Genomic DNA, 23,243 nt, shown 5'->3' on the forward strand with positions numbered 1-23,243 from the left:
TTGGACAATTCGATAAGGGTCCGTTGGCTCTGGAGTGTACCTACAGCGCTAGAGGTATCCCATGGAAAGTCGGCTGCAGGGAATTGCCGCGAGTATTTTCAGAGCTCTGAATGCTCTCATACCCCGATTTACTCGAAAATAAGAACTTTAATGAGCCTTGTCTGTCCCCTCACGTTCGGCTTGCGCTGTCTAGCTGCGTTCGCTGCACTGGTCTAAGCTGTCTGGATTCGTGGGAGGCGCGTCGCGGGGAACACTTAGGGTTTGAGACATGGGGAGATACGGGAACTCGATTTCTCCGATCATCAATTCTTCAACGACACACATGTCCTTCCGACACTCGTTCAACCACCCTTTCTCTGCAGAAGTGTTCAGTGCATTTCGGGCAGCTTTCGGGTTGGTGTTCGTCCGTCGCTAGACAAAGGGCAGTCTCGGGTGTTCAAAAAAAGTACCACTGACCAAAGCTTTGAAAAGCAGCGCGGCGGTGTAGCGTTATTACACTTCGATGAACTGTTTCTGTTTTGAGATGCCGAAGTCACACACACCTGCTTAGAGAACGTCCACACAGTCGTCACGGCGCTGCACCGAAGAGTGGAAAGATTCGGGAGGGGGAGGGGCTCGACGCTTCGGTGCACATGCACAGCTTGACACCGCGTTAGCAGTAACTCTTCACTTCCATCTTTGCTTTCATCCGTTCTGGATTCTTGTTCCGTCCTGCATTCCTCATTTGCCTTGCCTTCTTCTTCCTGCTCTGGTGCACGCGCTTGCGAACCGTCGCGGGATCGTGTCTGCGCAGCACACAAAACGACCGAGAAACGGGGAAGTGGCGACTAAAACGGAAACTTCACCTCCGTGCATGCAGTCGAAGGCAACTCGCCGACCCACTCGCCCCACTTCACAAGCCCACACTTCCTGGAACTTCTTTTCTTGAGTCCGCGTGCACCCCAAAGGGGCGCGGTGGGACGGCTAGGGGACAACCTCTTCTGCGCATGTGGAGAACGCGTGGCGGTCACGAACAACAACACGAAGGACCGCGGATCTGGGGTAGAAACCATCCGCCATTTAATCATTCAGTTATATGCGCGTGCGCCGATTAACACAGTCGGTTTCCTTCCCAGGGTGGGTCTACAGCTCGCTGAAGTCGAGATTCGGTCTGTCATCGGAGGTATTATCTCGATGTTTCCGTCTCGCCACAGCTGCAGACCCGGTTTCTTGAAGCGCTTCGAAGAGAGGGTTAGTGTTGACAGAAGATACACAACAGAGGGTCTTCGCGGCTGCGTAGCACTTCGAGCGCCAGGTCAGCAGAGATGTCTACTGCTGAACGGGCGCGTCTGCGTTGTTTCTAGCACAAAAATAATGGAAGTTTGCGACCACTCGCGTCACCCACACACGCTTCCTGGACTCCCAGGCGTGGCACGTAAGCCGACGATTCGCCGAGAGAAACGTGAGCAACTGAACTAGCTGGCGACGCGTGCGGTCCGGAAGCAAGACAGAAAAAGAAACCTACCTTCGAAGTTTAGGCCGGTAACAGGGAATCTGCTGAGGCTCTTCCTCTTCCTCAGAACTCCGTTCGCCTGCAGCCTCACTCTGTTCACTCTCAGACTCTGTTTCGTTTTCAGCTGAAAGAGACGAAGAGACCAAGAAGCCGCGCGGATACCTCCGCGACATGCAATGGGAGAATCGGACAAAGAAAACACACAAAAGACGGGAGCGACCGCCGATACGAAAGCGGCAGGACAAAACCCTGTATGCACCCGAGAAGTGGACACACAGCTCTCTCCGCAGACGTTGGAGCAAAGAGCGAGGTTCACATACACACACACACACACGATTTGTGTCCGTCTGCGCATCGATCACCGAAAGCACTTCTTCACCCATTTGAATGGATGCGTCTAACGAATAAAGGTGTTTTGTAAGCGGCTCAATGCCAATCAAACATGCGAATTTTTAGGTTTGACATGAAATCGACTTGGACGAAGAGACTTTGAATCGAAATGTGACGCAGCAAGCTCGTAGACAGTCTGTTGCTTGTTCAACAATGGATAGCGATGCATAAATCAAACACCCATTTGCAATCACATATTTCCTTCTCGGTTCCCAGGTGTACATCTCTTGGATTCGGTGAAGAAATGGCCAGCAAGACGTTTCTGTCTCCTCATGGAAGCTAGCCGCAGCATAGCCTCTCTGTGGAGTTTTCTTTCCTCTCAAGGTCACAAAACCACCACAGTGAATAAGACGAAAGGCGGCCGAAAGACATGGAATTCGCGATGGCCACCCGGGACGCAGCAACGATCCAGAAAAATGTGATGAAAGTATAAAATACATTTGAGCGTTTACGTCAAATGAACTAAAAGTAGAATCAAACGACTGAACTTTGTTTCCATGTACAAACCCAGCTAATTAAATAAAAATAAAAAGCTATTTTTAGTTTCCATGTTGACATCCTTGTAACAAACAACAAAAAACCGCTTCCATGTCGGAATGTAAGGAATGAACGATCCTAAAACTTGACGTTGGTGTATCCAGCTCTGTTCGACTGGTGAGCTAGGACAACGTTCCTCTGCTTCAAATAAAAGAGAAGAGACACTCGTGGTGACCCTACCTGAGGATGTGCCGCTGCTTCGACCTCCCGGCCTTCGTCGCTCGACTCTCGATCTTCTCGTCCTTCTCTCAGTTTCAGATCCACTTTCCTCTTCACTTTCGTCTTCAGCTCCTGATTCGTCACTCGACAGCCTGTTGTGTGTGTCCTAGAAAGAAGCGATTAAGAACATTGAGGTCGAAAGAACATTTGAGGCCAGAGGCAGTCGCCCTGTATTCGGGCAAAACTCACAGCCAAGCAAACGATGCCACGCGGCACCCCACCAATAATGAAAACCCCAGAGAGCACGCCTCACCTTTTTCCGACACACGCGGCATTCGCCTTCGTGCTTGAGTTCCCCTTCCTCATCAGATGCTCCACTTTTTCCTTCCTCTTCTTCCTCCTCGCCTTCTTCTTCTTCCCCCTCGTCCTCCTCTGCGTCCCCCTCTTCTTCGTCTTCTCCACTTTGCTGTTCATCTCGCTGCTGTCGCATCATCTCGAGGGCGTCGTCGAGCGCGCGAAGTTCGTCTTTCTTTAAAACATCTCCGAGAGAAACTGTCTCGGCCTCAAGGGCCTCTCCACCTGCCTTCGCAGCTTTCGCCGCTTGGGCAACGTCGTGAAGCACATCATCAAAACTGAAGAAGAATAACAGAAATGAGAAACGTTTTTCGAACGAAGTGCTTCTCGCCCGGCAATTAGAGATACGAGACGACGGTATGCCACGACACGCAAGCAGTCTTAGACACAACACACGATGCAGACAAATACCTCAATAAGTCCATCTCCACACTTTTCTATAGATAGCTACGCACAGATGTAAATGGACAGAAAACTACCCAAAGGTAGATTTACACAAATAGAGAGACACAGGCATATCCAGATATATATATATATATGTATATATATATGTATATATATATATATATATGCACACAGATTGATGAAGTAGAGAGATCTGTGTGCCTTGGATAAAGTGAAAAGTGTGACATGGTTTGCACGAGTCATGTCCCTTAACCTGGGGGGGGCGGAACGCGAACCGTGAACCACCCAGGAAGGATTTTGAGGTTCGAACATTAATTGGTTACGCTTCTCTCTGGGATCGGTCGCTCGCCCTCTTGTGCGTCTACACGTCGAACAGCGACTCGGTCTTTAATATTGCTGATTTCGTTCACGCTGTTGAGTTGATAAGAAACGTACCTCGGGGCGCAGGTGACCTTGATCGAGAATTTTCTCTCAAAGAGTCTTCTGACGCATTCCACGTCGCGTTCAAAGTAAAGCCGCGCATTCGGGTGGTGTATAGACACCACCTGTGGCAGATCTGATGACCGACATGCATGCACAGAGCGTTTGAATGCAAGTACATATGTTCCGCGATGTACCTAGCCTGTGAAAATGCAGCCTTTAAAATGCACGAAAAAGGGAACGTACATCGGGAAGCTCGTCTTGCCCTAGCGAAGCCACCTTCGATGGGACCTCGTGGCTAAAGGACTGGTTTCCTGCCGACACAAAGGCACTCCGAAGCAACTCCTCATACTTCTCTGAATGGACCAGGACTCTCAATTCTCTGTTCTCGCGTGTGTAACAAATTGTAAGGAAAAGGGAACGTTTCGGATAAAGCATGACGGAGAAGGGTACGAACCTCCTGACGCCTCTAGAGGGAGACAAGCAGTGAGCGACACCAGAACCGATCTAGACCAATAAAATCGTCTCCAACCAGCAGGGTGACACTTTGCCACTTGCCAGCTGGTTTATCCTCGCACGGAAAGAACCAGCAGAACCATAAATCCGTCCCCAGGACTGAGACGTGCCCTTTCCTTTCTCTTTCCTCAATTCGCAAAAGAATCGGTACATCACACGCTCACACTCGTTTATATATCTCTATCTCTCTATATATAGCGATCGATTTCTTGTTCTCTCTACATGCACATGCGTATATGGATACAGCCACATCCGTGAAGACTTGGGTTTCGTCTTCTCCACTGACTCTTCGTCTGCGCCTCTGTCTGTCCTGGCGGAAGAACCGCGACTTCTGTCTCCCCACCGCTCTTCGCTTTCGTCTCCCGATGCGACCGGCACATGAAGCGTAGCGGCGCGCAAAGCCAACCTCCCTTTTGTAGCCTTAGAGACCCGCAAGAGGAGCTGAGCGTCAGAGATTCAGAGAAACACTGCATGCGCGCGTCGATCGTTTTCTACTTACCGATAACAGTAACATGCTCTGCGTCATCAATCAGCAAGTTGAATTCGTTGAAGTCTCCGTGGATGAGACCAGCCTTTAGGAGGCGCACGATGAGCCGCATCAGCTTCTCCAGCACACTGAGGGGATTTGCAAGCTCCCGGACCTGAGATATGCGCGAGGAAACACAGGGCGTGCATGCAGCAAAACGCGAAAGTCGAGTTCTCGTACAAGCACATCATCACGTAGAAAACCCAATATGCACGGAGAGCACCGACACTGACGTGTGTCTGTTGCGCAAAGGGATCATATGGTAGAAAAAGCCATCAGAGCTTGACCTATTCCAGAGGCAGCACGATGTACGAAGAAATGTAAGGCTTTCATGCAGTCGCCTCAGTGGAAAGAAATGGATTGCCGAAAAGGTCACCAACTGTGAGACGAGACTGTGATTTGCGGACGTTTCACCGCCGACGCAACGGCTTCGCCTGGCACATGGTTAGTGCCTTTGATGGCCGCTTTTTACCCCGAGTATACAGGAACGATCCTCGACTCTTTCACTTTTTAGCCACTGGCGTTAAGCTAAAGACCACGCCACGAGACCCGTCTTTGTCCATTGTTTCTCTAAAACGCCATCCTTTCTTTTCAGAGTCGGGACTCTGAGATTGTCTACAGGATTGTTTTCGAGAGGAAAGCCATCGAAGGGCAAATGCACGCCACGAGAGGATGGCACTCGCGAGAGTCCAACTCACAGTGTATCTGCAGCAGAAAAGAGAGATGCGACTTATAGAATCCTGTCTTACCAGATTGCACCACCAAACACGCATGTATGGAAATGCGTGTTCCTTTTAGCCAGCAGTATTTACACATATATACACATGTACATATATATATGTATATATGTATATATATGTAGAACGTTCTACTCTCCAACATCCAGTCACGTCTCTCGCGTTTGTGGCCTGCTGCAGTCTGCGCCTGAAACGTTCGCGTATCGTTGCTTTCTCTGCACAGCAAGTGACGGCACTCGCGGAGAAGCATCAAAGAGAAAACGAAAGAGAAAGGGATACGCATGCACTGGTGCTGGCTGTCACGCAAGCGTCACACACACTAGACGTAAGAAGAACCCTAGAGTGAAGATGAACAAGGAAGAGTGAAACAGTAGAAGGTGAGCAAGCAGGGACGAAGAGACGGGAAGAGAGGCAGGAGAGACAGACAGGCAAAAGAAGAAGGAAAAAGAAGAACAGCGACGAATGGGCGAGAAAATGGAAAGAGAACACAGGAAGCGAGGAAGGCGTTTTCTCATTACACTTGGAAGCCTCGGTCTGTTCAAGGCGAGAGCAGCGAAGCTGCCGCGTTTCCTCTCTGCTCATCAAATGGATGGAAAATGCTGAGTGTGTGAGTGAGGCAAGAAACGCATGCATTCGATGCTTCATATAACACTCTTGCTCCTGAATCACGTTTCTATAATTAGTCACTTATTTTGCTGAAATTGCGAACTACAGGCCAGGTCGGAAACCACGATTGCTACGACTTGAATAGTTTTTACTCGGACCCGAACATGTCTTTGAAGGGAGATGACGCCCGACAATTTTCACTGAAAAAGCTGAAGCACTGGTGCATCCACACCTGCAGATCTGTCTCGATTTAAAGAACCTAGAACGCGGCGAAGGAAAGGACACCAGGTCACATGAGAGTCAATCGACAATGGCTCTCAGTTCCATGATTCGAAGAGAAACATAGTCCGCCTCGAGTCTGATGGTCTCTTTTTTCAATGCCTCACCTCTCGAAAGGGAATGGCATCGATGTGCTCCATGAGCACGGCATGTCGATTCACATCGACTGGCTCCGGTACAGGAAATTTGTGTGCATGCAGGGTCTTCAAGTAAGAGAATTCTTTCAACGCCGCGAGTCGTGCGAGATACAGCCAACTTGCGTGTTGCCGGTGCTGGAGATAATCTCTATTTCTCTTGATCGACCGGAAGGAAATCCGTCCTGAAAGAGATCCACGCTAATAATAGCAACTCAAACAATCAGGACCATACATCCCACATACATTGACGCATAGACTGATATATATATATATATATATATAAAAGAATGCACCTTTAGTTTGTACATACGTTTATGCACGAAGCGCTCGACTTCCTCTGCTAAATGTACTTGAATCTATACATATCATATAGTTATACTAGAGCTGTATTTATGCATATACGTGTACACGAGTCGATCATTTCGTTACCTATATATATATATATATATATAGGTAACGAAATGCAGCACAGGTGAGCACAAATCCCTCGTCTGAACTGTAGGTCCGACAGTGCTGAAGTTCCCTTTTCAACATTTGAGTTCGGATGCATGCCGACCAGAACTTTTGCATTCAGTCTCGCCGGCAGTCTGTGATTTCTGCAGGACACCACCGGGTGAAGACGTTTCTGTGTGTTCGAGCTGAGCCACGTCGATGTGGAAACAAGAGCAAAAACAAACACTAGAGCCATGCACCTGATTCTAACGGTACAGTTAACTTGAACAAACGACTCAGGTAGGCTACTCGTGAGTGCGGAATTCCAAGGATAGAACAGTAAATCCTTGGAACATAGAACCTGAATTTCCAATAAAGCTCTGAACTGGAGAGTAGGGAAACTTTTCGTCAATACCCAGTGCCGGAATCTGTGTCTACAGATCTCTGGAATGCGGCAAGCTCGGATGTCTGCTTGGAATTGCATGGGAGACGAATCACGTTCAGTTGCAGAAACTTTGAACTGCGCCTGGACGTCTCGGTCTGCGCTCTCACCCAGGCGATGAAGCTTGAGAACGAAAACGCGGCCATCTGCGTTTCGACAAAGGTGAATATCACTTTCTTTTCCGACGCCCATGCGTCCTCCAACTCCAGTGATGGCACCTCGTTTCACGAGTGCATGCAGAGCGAGAAAATCGTAGCCGAGGTAGGTGAGCTTGAAGCCTTCGTACTTTTGGTTCGAGCGATAGAGCAACTTGTTCTTGCACAGCGTCGAGATCACGTCGCGAATCGAGTGCCGCTTCAAGGCCGCAATCGACTCGACGAGAGGAAAGGGGACGAACTCGTGGTTCTTGTGACCCATCTCGACCGCCGTCAGGATGCGAAACTCCTCCTTCGTCATGTAACGCAGCACCTCCGGATCCAGCTTCATCTTGGCAGCGAGAAGGGGAAAAAGAAAGGAACTAGACGCGCCCGCGGGCGTGGAGAGACCCGGATGCGAGGCAAAACACGCTGCGCAGGTCTCGCGAAAAACAGACCGGTAAAGGAAGGCACACCGAGCGCGGCCGCAGGGAGGCGAATGCGGCAGAAGGAACACAGGGGAAACGGGAACTCCACAGGAGAGACAGAGAGAGCTGGAGACCACGACGCCGAGGAAGGGAAGTGCGAAAGAAAGGGAGACACGTAACTCGGGAGCAAGTGAAGAAACGGAAAGAAACAGCAGGAGAGAGTGAGAAGACCACTACAGAGGGTAACCACACTGCCTGCCCACGATGCAGACGAAAGCGTTTCCGCCTCCGCGACACGGACAGAGGTTCGTTTTATGCCGATGAAAGGGAAACAGAACGAGTGCAGGGGACCAAAGCAAGGGAGAAGAGGAAGAGGAAAACAATTTGTGCTCTCGCCAAGACTCTGCTGAGGTCTGAGAGACTTGGCTGCAGAGGTAGATGTAAGGAACAGGGAGTGACCTAAAAAAGTCTCGCGACCACCGGAGAAGGATTCGAGGATGGGTCGGCAACTCTCTCAGGCTGTACAGATATCATGAGAGTCACTTTGGTAGCACTTGTGCATCGATTGGAAGGAAAAATGGCATAAACTCTGCAGGAGGGAAGGGGTATGGGTCGGAGTAAGAGAACGGACAATGTTCCCCCAACACGACCATCGACTCTTCACGGTAAGTGGCAGCCAGGAACTGAAAAAAGACCCGGGACGAGAAAGTGCCCGAGAGAAAATACATGGAAGGTCTAATCGCTTTCATTTATCACGCTCCGACCTAGCAACGCAGACTGCCGCATACCCCACAGAGACGTATTTCGCCTCTCGCCGGGAAGGCGAAGTGAACGCAGCGGAATCGGGGACGTTCTTGTCAAATCAGGAGTTCTAACAAAGCTAACTACACGAAAACGGAAGAACGACGATGAGAGATATTGGGCAAAGAGAGGGTCGCGTCCCCAGCTAGGCCGTAATCGCCACGGTGTGCGGGCGAGGGTCGCACCGAAGGGCGTTAGCCAGCGGAAAACTGCGAAATTGTGATGAAATGTACCGTTAGCAAAACGGGAGGAAACATGTTTGGCAGCTTTTTTTTAAAATGAGACCAACGTCGCGCATGCAGGTCCACCGTGTAGACGTCTCGACGCATGCGGAAGGCTTCGAGCATCTGACGGGGTCTGTGAACATCGCGAGACTCTGGCCAGATACAAGTCGGTTCCCTTTGTTAAACATACTCGAGGCAAACGGACAGGATGTCTCAGTAGCGACATCGTACTGCGTAGCAAGTCTATTCCAAGGCCATTCCCAACATTGTGGCAAGAGTGAAATTTTGGAAACCTGACAGCTTTCTGCGCAGGTCTCCGTGTCGGGGTCGGACCGCGCCGCGCGCACTCTCTCATTGCGATGCCTGAACCTCACGCGTTCTTGCCACTGCCTGGCTGCAACAAAAGGGTAGGCTTGTCTCCTTCGAGCTGCTAGTGGCCCCACCCCTGCCCTTGCACGAATGCGTTTGAGTCGCGACGCTGTCGACATGCAGTGGCGGGGTGCAAAGCTGCACTGAGACACGCGTGACGGGCGGCAGTCGACTGGAACGGACGCCACCGTGTCTCGACTCTGCCTGCAGTCCGGCCATGTCTGCTTTGTTCTTGCAATCTCCCAGCACAAAGGTCGAGCGTGCCGACAGAAAGACAAAACGGTTGTTAGGCACCGCGAGGGGAGGGTGTGCGGAGGGAGACATGGGATTTCGATTGCGTCAGCATCGACCCCCACGGTGCGAATGCATGGATTGTTTCTTGTTCGTTTCGAGGGTGCATCGGCGGAAATAATTCGACTGCCGCGACACGCAGGGTGCGTACAATAGCGGCGCTTTGTGTCTCGTGTATATGGACACCCCGCCTCTTGCTGCCGCAGCCATGGCAACAGTTTCGTTTCGGCGGCCGTGGACGAGTTCAGGGAACCTGCACCGAAGAGCTTTTGCTTGGTAGAGCGACCGCATGTCCCCGTACTCTGACAAAAATGCGTGTGAGTGGCGGCGCTCGCAGGGCGGTCTTCCTGCTCTCGTTTCTGCATCAGTTTCTCGTTGGCGGGTGCGTTTTGCGCACCCTTGTCTTCTGTCGCGGCGCCGCTGTGGCGCAACCAGGGAGGGGTGGCAGTCACTCGCTTCTTTTCCCTGAAACATTTGCAGTTCTTTCTGCTAGGCGCCTCTCTGCAGCGTCCACTGAGCCAAAAGAAGCCGGGTGGCCCGTGTGGAATCGGCTACAGAGTGCAGCGCCATGCGTTCTACGGCCGTTAATCCATGCGTTTCGACGCCTGGCCCCCGACAGAGTCTCGTCAGGTGACCGTTCCGCACACGCTGAACCATCCAGAGCTTCCGCAGCGCAGGAGCAACCGGGCAACCGTCCCCATCGAGGACCTACCGATGCTTTTTTCGGTGGCTTTCTCAGCGCTGCAGCGTTGTCCTGGGCGGCCAGCTTCCGCTGTGGCCAGCCACGTCAGCAGGGAGTCGACTCTGCTGGGAGGGATCGAAACGATAAGTGCCACTGTCCCCCGCGTCGGGCTCCCCAAGGGATTTACTGCTCCATAGTGTGTTCCCGGATGGGTGCACAGAAAAAGATGCTCAGCACCTCACCACAGAAAGGAGGTCAAACACCCGACCGGACACAGGGCAGCATGTTCCAGGACCCCGACCACCCAGACGACCGCGTCATCCGAGCCTGGATCAAAGAAAAAATCGCCAAACACAAGGTTGTCGTCTTCGCCATGAGGTAAGGGACGTGGAGACCGCAGACAGCAATCATAACGTTAGCTGTCGAAGGCACAAGCAGGACACCCGGCGGAGGGATGAGCGTTTTTTTCCACGTGAACTGTAGCTTGCAACGGGCGGATTTAACCTGAGTGAAATGTCTTGCCGGACGCGGGCGCTCGAGGGGCCACAGTCCAGTGATCAGAGAGCCTTCTTCGCTACGTCCGCGTGTGGACTCCAAGCTATCCAAGCAAATTCACAGTGGTTGTGCTGTCTTGGTGGTTTGCATGGAAGTTTCAGCACGCATGTGATTCTGTCCCCGATCCTGTGTACGGGCATGAATATAAATGGGCCTGTACATGTGTCCTTGCAGATGTTTCAGCCCAGTCGCATCACACGCATCACGCTTTGTTGTTTCGCAACTGTTGGTGCAGCTACTGCCCGTACTGCGACACCGCGCTGGAGATTCTCAGGAACGCGGGAGTGAAGGATCTGGTACGTTCTGAGGTGTGCGGCTCTACCGTGGCGCTCGTTTGTGCGGCGTGTCGGGTCTTTGCTGTTCGTTTCGGATTATATACGTCTGCGGATCGAGCGTTTTCCCTCGGGGGGCGGGGGGGGGGGGGGGGGGGAGACTGAAAAGGCAGTTATGCACGAGGCGTTGCACGGGGAAACGTTGACGGGGATTGCAGAATCACTCTGAGAGGCGGGCGCCTGACCAGACAGAAGAGGGAACCACCCACCATGTTTTATGGAAGCGTTTGAGGTGTGATGATGTGGCGAAACACCGTGGCATTTAGCGCCGTCGCTACGTAGATCCCCACCAGCAGACGGGTGAATAATCGGAGACGTCTGTGCATGGTTTTCCATCTCTGGTTTTCTTTTATGCGAGGCGCCGACGGCGGCGTTTACTGTATTCGAGTAGAATTCGAAGAGGAATACTGTTTGTGTGTTCTGTCCATATTTCAGGGCGACGTGATGATCGATCGGATGGACTACACGCCGCAGATCCAAGATATTCTCGAAGAAATGACTGGCGCCCGGACGGTGCCACGGGTTTTCATTGACGGGATATTTTTTGGCGGCTGTTCAGACCTGGTATGAAGACAGTTTTTCAGTCATCGGCCGTTGACAGGAGGAACACCCCGAGTTTTTCCGGGGGGGTTGGTTTCGTGTTTCCAAGCGTGGTCGGCGCCTCAGCAGTGTCACATCTGTGAGAGATTCTCTCTGTGTGTGCATGTGTCACTGTGTCAGGAGGAGGCAGAGGCCAGTGGGAAACTCAAGGAAATCTTATCGGCTGCTGGAGCGATTTGAGGAGGACGGCGTCTGTGAAGGGAGGAGTTGTTCCATGCTTCGCTCAGCTTCCGCGAACATAGCGGCAAACCAGAAGAGAGCGTGGACCGATTTGTAACGCAGCTCGAAATCTCCGGCTCTATTTGAGCCCGGTCGAGTTGAGCTTGCATGGAGCGCAAGGCGTTAACTTACAGACTACGTGAGCGGAAGCATAGTCGAAATGGGACTTGGGTCTGCGACCCGAGCTAGACAGCGAGGTACAGCCCTTCGCGTGTACGCTTGGTCACTGAGCTAAACATGTCGTGTGTGAGTCCGCGGCCTTCCTCCGGTTTCCGTTGTCTGTCTTGACTAGTTGTCTGCTCGTAGGGTTCCGCTCATTCGGTAGCTCCCTTGTTGGCAGTCATTACCGTGGGGGAAAGTTTCTCAAGGGGCGCTTATACAGTGCACATGGCAGGTGAGTATGCTTAGAGAAGGAAGCATTTGTTTACTGTGAAGACGCAAGAAATCCGTGGCGCCTGCACGCTGGTTTTATGCTGCAGAGGACGCCGAATGTCAAGGTCTGCTCTGAAGACTGAGGAACCGTAAACTGTCTCTGTATGCCGCGATCCGTGCCGCATGTTTGAAACGCGTCGCGTTTCTAGGGGTGTGCGACGTCTCTTCTGAGGTTTTCACTCTTGTCATGGAGCTTGAAACCGTTCGTTTCCTGTCACCTCTTATGTATCAGTGCCGCAAGAGAAGCCGGAAACTGTGACGGCACTTTACGGACTTGGAAGTAACCGAAACAATCCTAACGGAGCGCATGGTGGGGACGAGTGTTCCATTTTAGGTCCTGTCTCTCTCAATCGGTGTGGTTGTTCCCCCTCTACCTTAGTATCTGTGGTTCCTGCTAAAAACGAAAGCCACTTGCCGTCCTGCCTTGAGGTTCAGGCACTGTCGGCACTTTGGTTTGTGTGCAAATCTACATGCGGCGGTCACGCAACAGTTGAAAACACTGTGTGACAGAGAGCACTTCTCGGTATCGTGACCGCCTGTTGCGCGAGGAAGTGTTGAGGGAAGACAGCGTAACGAAGCGCTGGGAGCTGCTACGTCAAAGGGACGACCCCGAGAAGGTGATGCTGTTCTCTCCCAACAGGCGTGCTCGTGGGAGTGAGCAGGAGGCAGACTGTGCGCGTACCTTTTTTAACGCAACATACGCGTCGGAATAGGACACACAGACACGGGTCAATTAGACGCTTGGACACTGGAATCGAATCCACCTAGGATGCACTTGTGGGTACAGAGACTGCGTGCAGTCTAAAAGAAACCCCTGTATTCATCTGACCGGGTCTGACTTAGCAACTGACAGTAGTGGAAGGGAAATGGGACACTGTGCTGGCCTCTAAACCCCCAATTACGTGTCCGAATTTAGCGTTATGGACGCCCGTAGTTCTGGTGCCCGGGAGGGAACTTCGTAATTATTCAGTTTGACACTGTCACGGACTGAAGAGCAAGCAAAACAGATTGTGACAGGGGGCCAGACCGTCCCACCGCCGCGAGCTTCCCATTTTTTATGTGTCAAATTCGATGGCGAATGATGTCTCCCGCGTCAGGCTTGTAGTGCAGCGAATGCATTGCCACTACCATATGCGACATACACCGCAAAAACGCAGAGAATGTCGCGGGGTCGTCGTTTGTCGGCTACATGCCAATGTCGATAGAAGAGCCATGACATCGGTCATATAATTTCGACAAAGCAGGCGTGTGTTGACGCCAAGCGCGAGTTTTCCTTCATTTCACCTCAGATGTTAACAAGAGAGGTATACGTTTCTGACGTGCTGTCTACCTCATTTCCCGGCTGCCGTGTATGGGGACCTACCGAGTGCTACGATTTGGGATTCGCTCTGCCGTGACCTGGAATGCGTCTGAAACCGCCCCCCTCCCAGCCAAGACTCTCAGCCGCAAGGAGTCAACTCTACGTACTCAGACGTGACAGTTCCACGTGCGAACGGAACACAGAAGGACATACGCGACGGCTAACTGGTGTGAGCCTATGGGGGGGAGCCGAGACTGCGTGCGTGTGGTAATCTATACAAGAAACTCTCAAAACGTCAATCGGTGATTCTGGAAAATGGTGCGATGCACGTACGATAAAAGTGCCTGTCCTCTAACAATTTCACGGAAACATCGATTTCGCGTCTGCATCGGAATGACACACGAGTTGTACTTGCGAGTGGAAGCGACGAAAAAGATTTCAAACGATTGTTTAAGAGAGTTTTTCGTTGTCGGCGACAAATCACTATCAAAGAATCCGTATGTGTACCATCCACGTGGGTGATCCTGAAACGGATCGAAGCAGAATGCTTATCTCGACCCTGTTACTTTGATCATCGGAACTGTGTTAATCTTTGGCTACGCCTTCAATCTTATTTTCACCTACCGCTATCGGATAGCAAAAACTCCGACCATTGACGAACCTCTTCTGCGTGTGTGGTCTGCACGGGGGACTGACGGTCGTGAGCGGTCCTGTTCAGGACTTGACATTCAGGTATTGACAGTTAGTCTGCAGCCTCAAAAGGGCTCGCCATCTCACCATCCTAAGCAAGTGACTTGTTTTACTTTAAATCCCGAGCTCACTGGTGGCTCCGCTCTAGACCAGAAACTCCTTGGGGAAATGGGAATCCAGTGTCCCCTTAGAATTTCTGGTAGGAAATTGCATGGTGTGCAGTTTGCCGTAAATGCGGAATAATCATAAACTTCACAGTGTTAGGCGTATTATATGGATTGCTGCTGTCACTCGGTTTAGCAGCGCGAGCAAACTGCTAATCAGACACACCTACAACATAACCGATGTGGAAGAACATCAGTGGCGTAGGCTCATGACAGACAAGACTGTTCGCTGTCTTAAGCGTACATCGTGGTTGCGGTCCCAACCCTCGGCAGACGTGCTCCTCACTCCGGTGGCTGGCCTATGACAAAGATGTTTGCCTACGACAGTACCATAGGCAAATTGCATATGAATACGTAAGTTGCTCAGACAAATCGTAAACGTACGACGTGTTACGTGGTCGATTTGTTTAACATTTTCGTTTGCTAGATTTAAGGCATTGCCGTTCTTAATCACACGCGTTTTGTTCACATGGAGGGTGACAACGATCAAATAGGGTATTTTGACCCTAGCGATCTTCCGTGGTTTTCTGCGCGATCTCTCTGTTCTTTTTCGTTGGGAGTCTTGGAATTGACTCTAGCAAATGGCCATTGAAAGGGAGTTTCTCCTATTCAGTTAAAAAAACAACAATACGAAGCAAGCTTGTGACACGACAAAAAGCCAAACGAGTCTGGCCTAGATTGTCAAATTTGTATATCGATGCGACATTGAACGGGAACTGTGAAATACAGATTGCCCCTTTGATGTAGCGGCGTGAGCGTTCCGCATCTCAGCACTCACTACCACTTAACATTGAAACGTGACGTAATTTTCGTTTCACCTCTCCGGTTATGACACTCATTACGTTCCCTGCTCGTCGCTTACTGAACCCGCACCGCGTAAACGTGCTCGTACCACAGATCGTCGTGACTCAGGAGGATTCTGTAGAACAGCAGGCGACAAGCACAAGAAAACGTGTGAAACCGCGGTAGTTACCACAATTTAAATTAAGAGCGAGACGCCTTGAGAGCACCTTCCATTGGCGCTCTGCGTTCTGTCTTGCTACTTGCTTCTTCATTTCTCTCCTCCACAAGCATTGCGCGATCGACACTCACCCTCTGTGACGGTGTGCGTGTATTCCCAGCTTCTGACCGTGTCCTGCCTTCCAATGAGTGCTTGCATCACCGCGACATTGCCTTTGCGTACCATCCCGGTAGGGTAACTTCTCTGACACCCTCTATCCCTTCTCCGTCTCTCGCATCCTGCTGTCTGTCTGCTTTCTTTCCACCCTTTGTTTCGCCAGTACCCCTCGTCTTGCGCTAACAATCAATTCACCACGCCCGCAACCCGTCATTCGGTGTAACACCACAGAGACAGACTTGCATCCCGCGTTCTTCCGCGCCACGCAGCAACCGCCTTACCTCTTGTTTAATTCCTAAAAGCACTACGACCGCATCTTCCAGCTGGACACCACTCCTTTCTCCCCAAAGCCCACCTAACTCGCTACTCGCACTCTGGTCTTACCGCTGGTCAAAGTTGGCTCCCCAGGCACCGAGCAGCATTGCCTTTTTTCCAGCTGCATGCACGGCTGAGCGCAGCAAGTCGAATCCAACGTCCCGGTTTTCTTCTTTGGAGAGGAGCATCGAGTAAACGAGGATGCCGTTGTGATGCAAGAGATCCAGGCTTGTGCGCAGAGCGCGACAAACGCCTCGAAAGGACGGACGGTAGCCTGAGCCGAACTGGCCATGCCGCTGCGTTGGGCACGGCTTGATCACCGGCGGAAAGTGGAGGTATGCAAGGTGGAACCTACGACGAAATTCAAACACACATCCACTAGAAATCGCCCAACATAGGTCCCACACCATCTATGCAGACAGCCAAAAACATGCGCCAGACTCCTATGCGTCTCTCGCTGTACCCGAAGCAACAGAAGGGTCGACAAGAGTTTCCCCAGTTGGTAATTATATTGGAGCCAGGATCGAAGCTCCTAGTTGCCGCATCTGTAGAACGGTTTCTCACCACACGGGAACACACGAGGAAACGTAAAACAATGTTGTTAGCCACTTGCACCGTACGAACATCTCTCGCAGTTGACACGCTTCAGAGCAACGACTCTCGCAGAGGAATCGCCCCGAACTCGGCGCCCGAAAACGTCCCAACCAACCCAAACTTCAGAACACACAGCCCGCATGTCTTATTCTCTCCTCTGCACGCGCTCTTGGCTATTTTGCAGTTCTCACTTGAGATGACTGCGAGCCATTTTCTCCAACTCCACATCGATGTCGAGCCGGAAGAGGATGGATGCCTTCTCAGAAAGCCCATTTCGTTTGGCAGTTTCTTCGGCGAGGTCCGCAAGCGTCGCTGCCTCCTCCAGCATGACTAAGCTCTCGATTTTCGCCCCCCTCCGCTCTCCCACTTTCGCGTTTCGACCCCCACAGTGTGCCCTCGAGAAACCGCCGTCGCCCTTTGTCCCGCTTTCCGGTTTTGGTCCCTGTTCGCGTGGCGCCGCCCGAGACAGAGCCGACACGACAGCGACAGCGCGAGGACCTGCGCGTACACTCAAAAGGCTCAGGGGAGCCGCAACCTGCAAGGCGAGTGTCTCCGTCAAACTCCAGCACAAGCTCTGGAGATGCTGACAAGCTGGGGAATACGCTGAAAGTCAAAGGACAAGGCAGTGAGGAGAGATTGACAGAACAGTTTTATATTCATCGAAAGCGTGGATGCAAATGGAAAAAAATATAGACCTCGAGAACCCTAGAGTTGTGTGAGGCGTCCATGTATGCACGGGGATACAAACAGACGGAACCCAACAAGGCCGACAGAACACGGAAAGGGTAAAACGAAGACATGGCGACATATGCGAGATCGAGCTCAGACGCAATTTAACAAAGAAGGTCGAGAGTCAGAGTGAACGACAGAGCAGCGAAGGCCTCTCTCAAAGCCTGGCAGACACCAGAGTACGCCGAAGCGACTGCCGCAAATTTAGAGAGAAATTGGGAAGAAAACAAAGTATTAGGTACGATATGTTTCTGTGACACGTCCATCGAGTTCCTGTCATTCGCCTCTCACCCGCGAAGGGGGGGAGAAGGAGATTGGTCGAAAGTTGAGGCCGCACTGGGAGGCCGAGAGGTTCGAACCAGACACACGGGTTTTTGCCCTTGACGAGCTCTGTTACAAACTCCGCTCCTCCCTGAGAACATATCCAGAAAGCTGTTCGTTCCTTTCTTTTCTATGTTTATGCCCAAACGAAACGTTTGTTTTCTCGATATCAAGCTGGATTCCGTGTCCCACTCAACATCGGATTCGTAGGCTTCTTGAAACGTCTTTTGTTGCGCCAATCCTACGCATTCCACTCCTGGCGCAGACCTCGAGTGGCACTGCTTTCCGAATCCAAGTGCTTCCTCGCTGTCCGTGTCTTACTCCAGTTTTGTGCATGCCGTTAAAACGATTGTCTCATATACTCGATGAAGAAGCATTTGCAAACATCTCGCCTTTCAAACCCTTTCTGTGGCAATGCGTGAAAAATAGACAGATACCACCGGAAGCACTGTGTTCGCTACCATCGATTCGCGCGGAGAGAGAGTCAAACAGGACATTGTGAGGTAAATTGAACAAGGCGTTCGTGAATACGCTGAAGAACAAAGTAAAGAGAGAACTCAGCCCACTTGCGCAAGCTTTTCTTTGTTTGAGTGGAGGCTCTGAACGGCAAGGCATGTCGAGGGTGGCAGCGCCTCAAGCGCCTCGACCACGAGAGGCAGTAGCGGCCGCGCAGACACGGAGAGCAGTCGCACCAGCTGGATCGTCTGCGAAATGAAGAGGAAAAACGGTGGAGCAAAGAAGGAAAGAAAGTGCAAAGTAGTGAGCTGTACAAGACAAACAGTGTGAGAAAAAGAAGAGACAGAAAGAAGGCGTGAAACGATGGACACGAGGGAGAGGGAGGAACAGAGACAAAGACAAACTGAAACCAGGAATGCGGGGAAGAAAGAACAGCGAGAAGGCAAAAGTGAAACAGACACAGCGCGAGAACAGGGAAGCAGGACACCACGGCAGAGAAGAAAGCGTGACGAGGGTAAGGCGAGCTATCGTCGTTTGGTTGCTCTTTGATGAGCACAGAGAGAGGCAGGCAGTGTAGAGAGGACAGTGGAACGACCTGCTCCCCTGCTGCGCGACGAAGGCACATCAAGGCTTCGCTGCGACAGGGCAATTGTAGGAGACCGAAATGCGATGGAGAAACGGGAAAAAGCGAAATGCAAGACGCAAAGCAGCTGTCACAACACGGTGTTTCGGCAAAAAAGCACGCAAGTAAGAACAGGCCCACTGAGAGGAACCGAGGAAAAAAAAGGCACGGTTGCGATTAGCGTATTCGACCACCATCTCGCCTCGTCCCTCACGCAGTTTTCCATCTGTTTCCGGTACACTTCCTCGTGTCTCCAAATGCCGCCTAATCACCTCTGTCTTCTCATTTTCTATCCTTATGCTTCTTGCATCTCTCCTCCATCGCCCTTCCTCGCTCTATCAAATGTTCCCGCATTCCCAACTCCCTTGAAGTGGTTTCCAGCCTAACACCAAAAAGCCTCCGTACCTCAAAGATACATACTTATATACCGAAAGAAATACATATAAATATATATATATATATATATATATATATATATATGGGTATCAAACCAAGAGCATCCCACCGATCTACGTTTCGCGCGCTGTCACGGGCAGCCACAGCTGTGGGGTAAAGTAAGTGCAAAAAATAAATGATCGATATTTTCGATCCTTGTGTACACCCAAGCGATTGCGCAGATACGCTTGTTAGACGCGTCCTCCCCAGCAAAACATCCGGTTTCTTCCCCTTTGCATCCCCGCGTCTCCACGCCCCTGCGAGTGTAGTTACACTGCCTCACCTGAGCGGTTTTCCCCCCTTCTGGGAGAGACTCGAAAACGTCAACTTCAACCCCAGGGAGGCCATCTGCTTCGCCGGCAACCGCGCGGTAGAACAGCGTTCTCTGTAAAGCTGTCTCCATCTTTGAGTCTCCTTGCTCTCCAGGCCTCTCCCGCTCTCCCTCCATTCGCCCTCGCACCCGAGACGACGCCTTGAGCGACCGGAGAACAGACGGAGAAAAGCGGTTTCGCCCCTCCTCTGCATCCGCCGAAACCGCTGATGAAGATCCAGACGAAGAAACGGAATAAGAGGAAGAAGACGAAAACGCAGAAGAGAGAGGAGTGGATTCACTGAGAACCAGTTCTCGCCGACGGCGAATCGCTCGAAGAAGGCGAGAGGCCACCTCGGCGATGGGGCAAGGCAGCAGGGGCGTAGGCGGCAGAAGGAAACCGAGACCAGGGAAGGACTTGTCAGAGAAAGAAGATGCAGCAGAAATCGAAGGCAGAGAAGGAGAACACGAGGAAACGCCAGGTGAGGGAAGTGAAGAAGAGTGTGCGTTTGCGGAATCTGGAGTAGAAGTGGACAACGAGGACGCGTGAGGCTGCGCGAGACGAAGCCTTCTTCCTTGAAGGCGAGCGTGGCGCAAAAGGCGAACTGAGATGGATGCCGAGCGGTTGAGGAGACCCACACCGAGGAGTCGGCCTGGAAAAAGTGGAGAAGCAAAAAACCAGGCAAAAACAGAAAGGGCAACTAGAAAATAAAAACGGAAAAGCGTACGTGACTCGTGGCGTTTTCGTCCCCACAAAGTCGAAACACGTCGACACGGAAAAAGCGGAAAACAAGCAAAGAAGAGACGCTGCCCTGGTGAACCCGTTTACTGCGAGAGACAGGCATGAGATGTACATCCACCGCCGAACATTTCCGTCAGTCCCAAGAACGAAGTGTCGTTCCACAGAGGGGGTTGAAAAACTGAAGAGTTTTCCAGCTGCCTCGTGACATGAGTTAAAGTCGTTGTTTCGCTCTCTCCATCGTCTGGCATGCTCGGGGAAGCGTCTGCCCTTTTGCGAGTGCTAGAGTCTACATGCAGAGCCAGTGTGTCCCCGGATACAAACTGTATACTCGTATTCTGATGTACAGGTATATATACATGCGCCGTTCTCTACCTCTATTCATAAATATATATACGCATTTACTTTTATATATATATATATATGAGTGCTCACATGTATGTACAAATGTGATTTCTCACATGCTTATATACACATGCAACTGTGTGTGTTTATGTCGATGTGCCGCTAGGCAACTGTGTTGGTCTCTGTAGCTACGGCATTATGCCAGCACCGCCTCGGAGACTCTGTCCCTTGAAGCTGCATTTTCAAGCTGAAGAAGCATACCAAGCTTCCTGAAAATTCAGAGACAAAGAGCGGTCTATTCACTCATTTCTCTAGCGCTTCAGAACGTCTCCGCCATAGACACGACTTCGCATCTCTGTCTCATCTTGAGATGCATGGATCCAAGAGCGTAGTTGTTCATTAGTGCCTCTGTTGCCGCGGCTACGCAACAATGCTTGCTGGTGTACGTACACCGCAGCACTCACCGTCGTCTTCTCCAACTTCGACGAGTGCGCCTGTTCGGACTTGTCGCAGTTCTTCGAGATTTGCAATTTCGTGCTGAAACACCCAGGGATGACCTCCAAAGAGTTTCTCGCGTCGTCGTGCACCGCCATGGCAAGAAGGAGCGGGGAGAAGCCGCACTCGCGTCACCTCTCGGCTGCATGCTGTCCTTCCTTCTTGCGACTCTTTTTCGAACTCCTCTTCCTTTTGTTCTTCCACTTCTTCTTCCCGATTTGCCCCGGTTCCCTGCGGAGTTTCGCGGACCTCGTTCCGCGCCTCCAGAGCTGCCTTGGCAGTCCACGTGACCGCAAGCACCGACGGGGCTGCATGCGTTTTATTCGTCTTTTTCCTCGCTTTCCCCGGGACCCGTGAGGTCTCAGAAGAGACGCTGGAAGAGGATGAGGGAGCGGGGAACGCATCCTTGACGTCATCTGTTGTTGCGTTGCACGGGCGTCTCCTCTCACCTCTTTCCTCGCCCTTCGCTGCGGCGCCCCATACCGGATTCCGGTCGCCTAGCCATTCGCTTGCTCCGGCGGCTTCCCGCTCTAACTCCTCGTCCTCTCTCTGCTTTGTCTGCTGAGGCGACCCGCGCGACCGGCGCCTGCCTCCTCTCCACTCATCTGCGGGTCTCTCGGGTCCTTCTGTCTCTGGCGCTTCTGTGAGTGGAGGCCGAGAGTCGGTGTTGAAGGGAGACAGTTCCTGCGAGTGGGGGGAGAATCCACGTGTCGCTCTCACCCTAGCGAACGCGCGAGAGAAGGCGAGGAGGCCCAGAGAGGAGCTTGAAGAAGCAGAGGCAGGAGAGAAGGCGCCTACCGAGGGCGAGCAAGAGCCAAGAGAAGAAGCATTCCAGTGCTCCCTTCGTCCAGAGGGACATGCGCCTGAGTCTCCGCGGATGGGGGGTGAGAGCGCAAATGTCGAAGGGAGAGGAACAGAGGCAGAAGGCAGAGAAGCTGAAGATGAAAGTGACCTACAGGCCTGCTGACGGAGACAGCGAGCCGACAGAAATGATGCAAACGAAAACAGATCGCTTACACGACTGGACGAAGCTGGAAACGGTTCTCCGCTTACAGTGAAGGGATAGCAGACCGCTACCGAATGAGAAGAACACCCCAGACGCCCACGATTGGAGCACGACGACAAAGCAGAGCGACCGGCATGGGCCGAGCGTCCGAGCGGTTCGCTTCCGGGGACGAGAGACTCAGGGAAGTTCCGGTTCTCGTCCTTCTTCTCTTGGCGTCTCTCCCCGTCTCTCTCTGCAGGACAGTCGCAGGCAGAGCAGAGCGAAACGCACGCAGAGCCAAGGAGAGAGGGGGAGAGTGAGATGGAGTGGCGACGAAGAAGAAGACCGAGAGGGGACTCCAAGACCTGTTTGCGGGAGCTCGCCGCTCTCGTCTCCGCAGAAGGCATGCGAGAATTGCTTCTTCCAGGAGGGAACGCCAGCAAGACGAGAGGAGAATCTTTGGGCGGAGAAACGGAGAATGAGGCAGCCGTCGACTGAGACAAAGACTTCCGTCGTCTCGGCCGACGCCACAAATCGACGCGAGTGCCGGGTGTACGCGCGACGGTATGCGCCATGGGGGAGACGCTAGTGAGGGAATGGGGGAACAGAAGGACAGAAAAAATGGAGGTGGAAACAACTAGAAAGGAACTTAATGGTGGACAGACTCTGAAAAAACGCGGGGGTGAACGTAGTGCTGCAAGACTTGAAGAATGGGTGGGGAGGTTGGGGACGCCACACGAAGTGGAAAAGCCGGCGATGCCACGAGGCGAAAGAGGAAACAACAGAACAAGAGGCGTAGAAAGACTGAAGATACATTCAGTGAAATATCAGTAACGATGAAAGCTCTTCGGTGAACGTATCAACATAGTAGATGAAGCGGGTGGAGGAGAAAATAATGCGAGGCAGGTCGACGCTGTAGGTGAGAGAGTTCAAACACGATGGAGTGACTATTTTCGCATGCATGCCACTTGGAACGTTGTATGTGCACTTGTTCACGAAGAGGAAAAGTCAATCGACAGTCAAGAGAAGCGAATGAAATAGCGCAGGAGAGGCCGCGCGCGAAGAAACGCGGTGCTTCGCAGCGACGGGTATTAGATGAGAAAGCATGGGTTGGGTCCCCCTCTTAA

General features: G+C 51.9%; 3 protein-coding genes across 3 annotated transcripts; 1 reads left to right on the plus strand and 2 right to left on the minus strand.

The window, feature by feature from the left end:
• Window positions 1–295: 295 nt before the first annotated feature.
• On the minus strand, window positions 296–9,054 carry TGME49_227260 (RIO1 family protein). The gene is made up of 7 exons (XM_018780166.1): window positions 7,543–9,054; window positions 6,529–6,740; window positions 4,773–4,914; window positions 3,773–3,893; window positions 2,892–3,210; window positions 1,505–2,744; window positions 296–785 (listed from the first exon to the last, which is right to left on the minus strand). The coding sequence occupies exons 1-6, from the start codon at window positions 7,916–7,918 to the stop codon at window positions 2,394–2,396; spliced, it is 1,521 nt and encodes a 506-aa protein (XP_018636061.1). The 5' UTR covers window positions 7,919–9,054; the 3' UTR covers window positions 296–785; window positions 1,505–2,393.
• Window positions 9,055–9,194: 140 nt separating this feature from the next.
• On the plus strand, window positions 9,195–14,425 carry TGME49_227150 (glutaredoxin, putative). Its single transcript, XM_002366327.2, has 4 exons — window positions 9,195–10,739; window positions 11,152–11,212; window positions 11,684–11,812; window positions 11,969–14,425. Exons 1-4 carry the CDS (start codon window positions 9,991–9,993, stop codon window positions 12,026–12,028), a joined length of 999 nt encoding a protein of 332 aa, XP_002366368.1. The 5' UTR covers window positions 9,195–9,990; the 3' UTR covers window positions 12,029–14,425.
• Window positions 14,426–15,229: 804 nt separating this feature from the next.
• On the minus strand, window positions 15,230–23,231 carry TGME49_227140 (hypothetical protein). The gene is made up of 7 exons (XM_018780165.1): window positions 21,101–23,231; window positions 19,526–20,205; window positions 18,296–18,433; window positions 17,700–17,820; window positions 16,871–17,282; window positions 16,155–16,436; window positions 15,230–15,572 (listed from the first exon to the last, which is right to left on the minus strand). Exons 1-7 carry the CDS (start codon window positions 22,689–22,691, stop codon window positions 15,512–15,514), a joined length of 3,285 nt encoding a protein of 1,094 aa, XP_018636060.1. The 5' UTR covers window positions 22,692–23,231; the 3' UTR covers window positions 15,230–15,511.
• Window positions 23,232–23,243: the final 12 nt, after the last annotated feature.

This window comes from Toxoplasma gondii, chromosome X, assembly GCF_000006565.2.
Source record: "Toxoplasma gondii ME49 chromosome X, whole genome shotgun sequence".
Lineage (NCBI taxonomy): Eukaryota > Apicomplexa > Conoidasida > Eucoccidiorida > Sarcocystidae > Toxoplasma > Toxoplasma gondii.

Excerpts from the sequence above, each read along its gene's own strand:
- TGME49_227260 (XM_018780166.1), bottom strand. The coding sequence starts at position 7,918 with ATGAAGCTGGATCCGGAGGTGCTGCGTTACATGACGAAGGAGGAGTTT. Across the intron at positions 6,741-7,542 it reads TCTCAAGCTTCATCGCCTGG|GACGGATTTCCTTCCGGTCG; the intron begins GTGAGAGCGCAG and ends GATCTCTTTCAG. Across the intron at positions 4,915-6,528 it reads ATGCCATTCCCTTTCGAGAG|GTCCGGGAGCTTGCAAATCC; the intron begins GTGAGGCATTGA and ends CGCATATCTCAG.
- TGME49_227150 (XM_002366327.2), top strand. The coding sequence starts at position 9,991 with ATGCGTGTGAGTGGCGGCGCTCGCAGGGCGGTCTTCCTGCTCTCGTTT. Across the intron at positions 11,213-11,683 it reads ACGCGGGAGTGAAGGATCTG|GGCGACGTGATGATCGATCG; the intron begins GTACGTTCTGAG and ends TCCATATTTCAG. Across the intron at positions 11,813-11,968 it reads TTGGCGGCTGTTCAGACCTG|GAGGAGGCAGAGGCCAGTGG; the intron begins GTATGAAGACAG and ends TCACTGTGTCAG.
- TGME49_227140 (XM_018780165.1), bottom strand. The coding sequence starts at position 22,691 with ATGGCGCATACCGTCGCGCGTACACCCGGCACTCGCGTCGATTTGTGG. Across the intron at positions 20,206-21,100 it reads CGAAGTTGGAGAAGACGACG|GCCGACTCCTCGGTGTGGGT; the intron begins GTGAGTGCTGCG and ends CACTTTTTCCAG. Across the intron at positions 17,821-18,295 it reads ACAAAGAAAAGCTTGCGCAA|GGAGGAGCGGAGTTTGTAAC; the intron begins GTGGGCTGAGTT and ends ATATGTTCTCAG.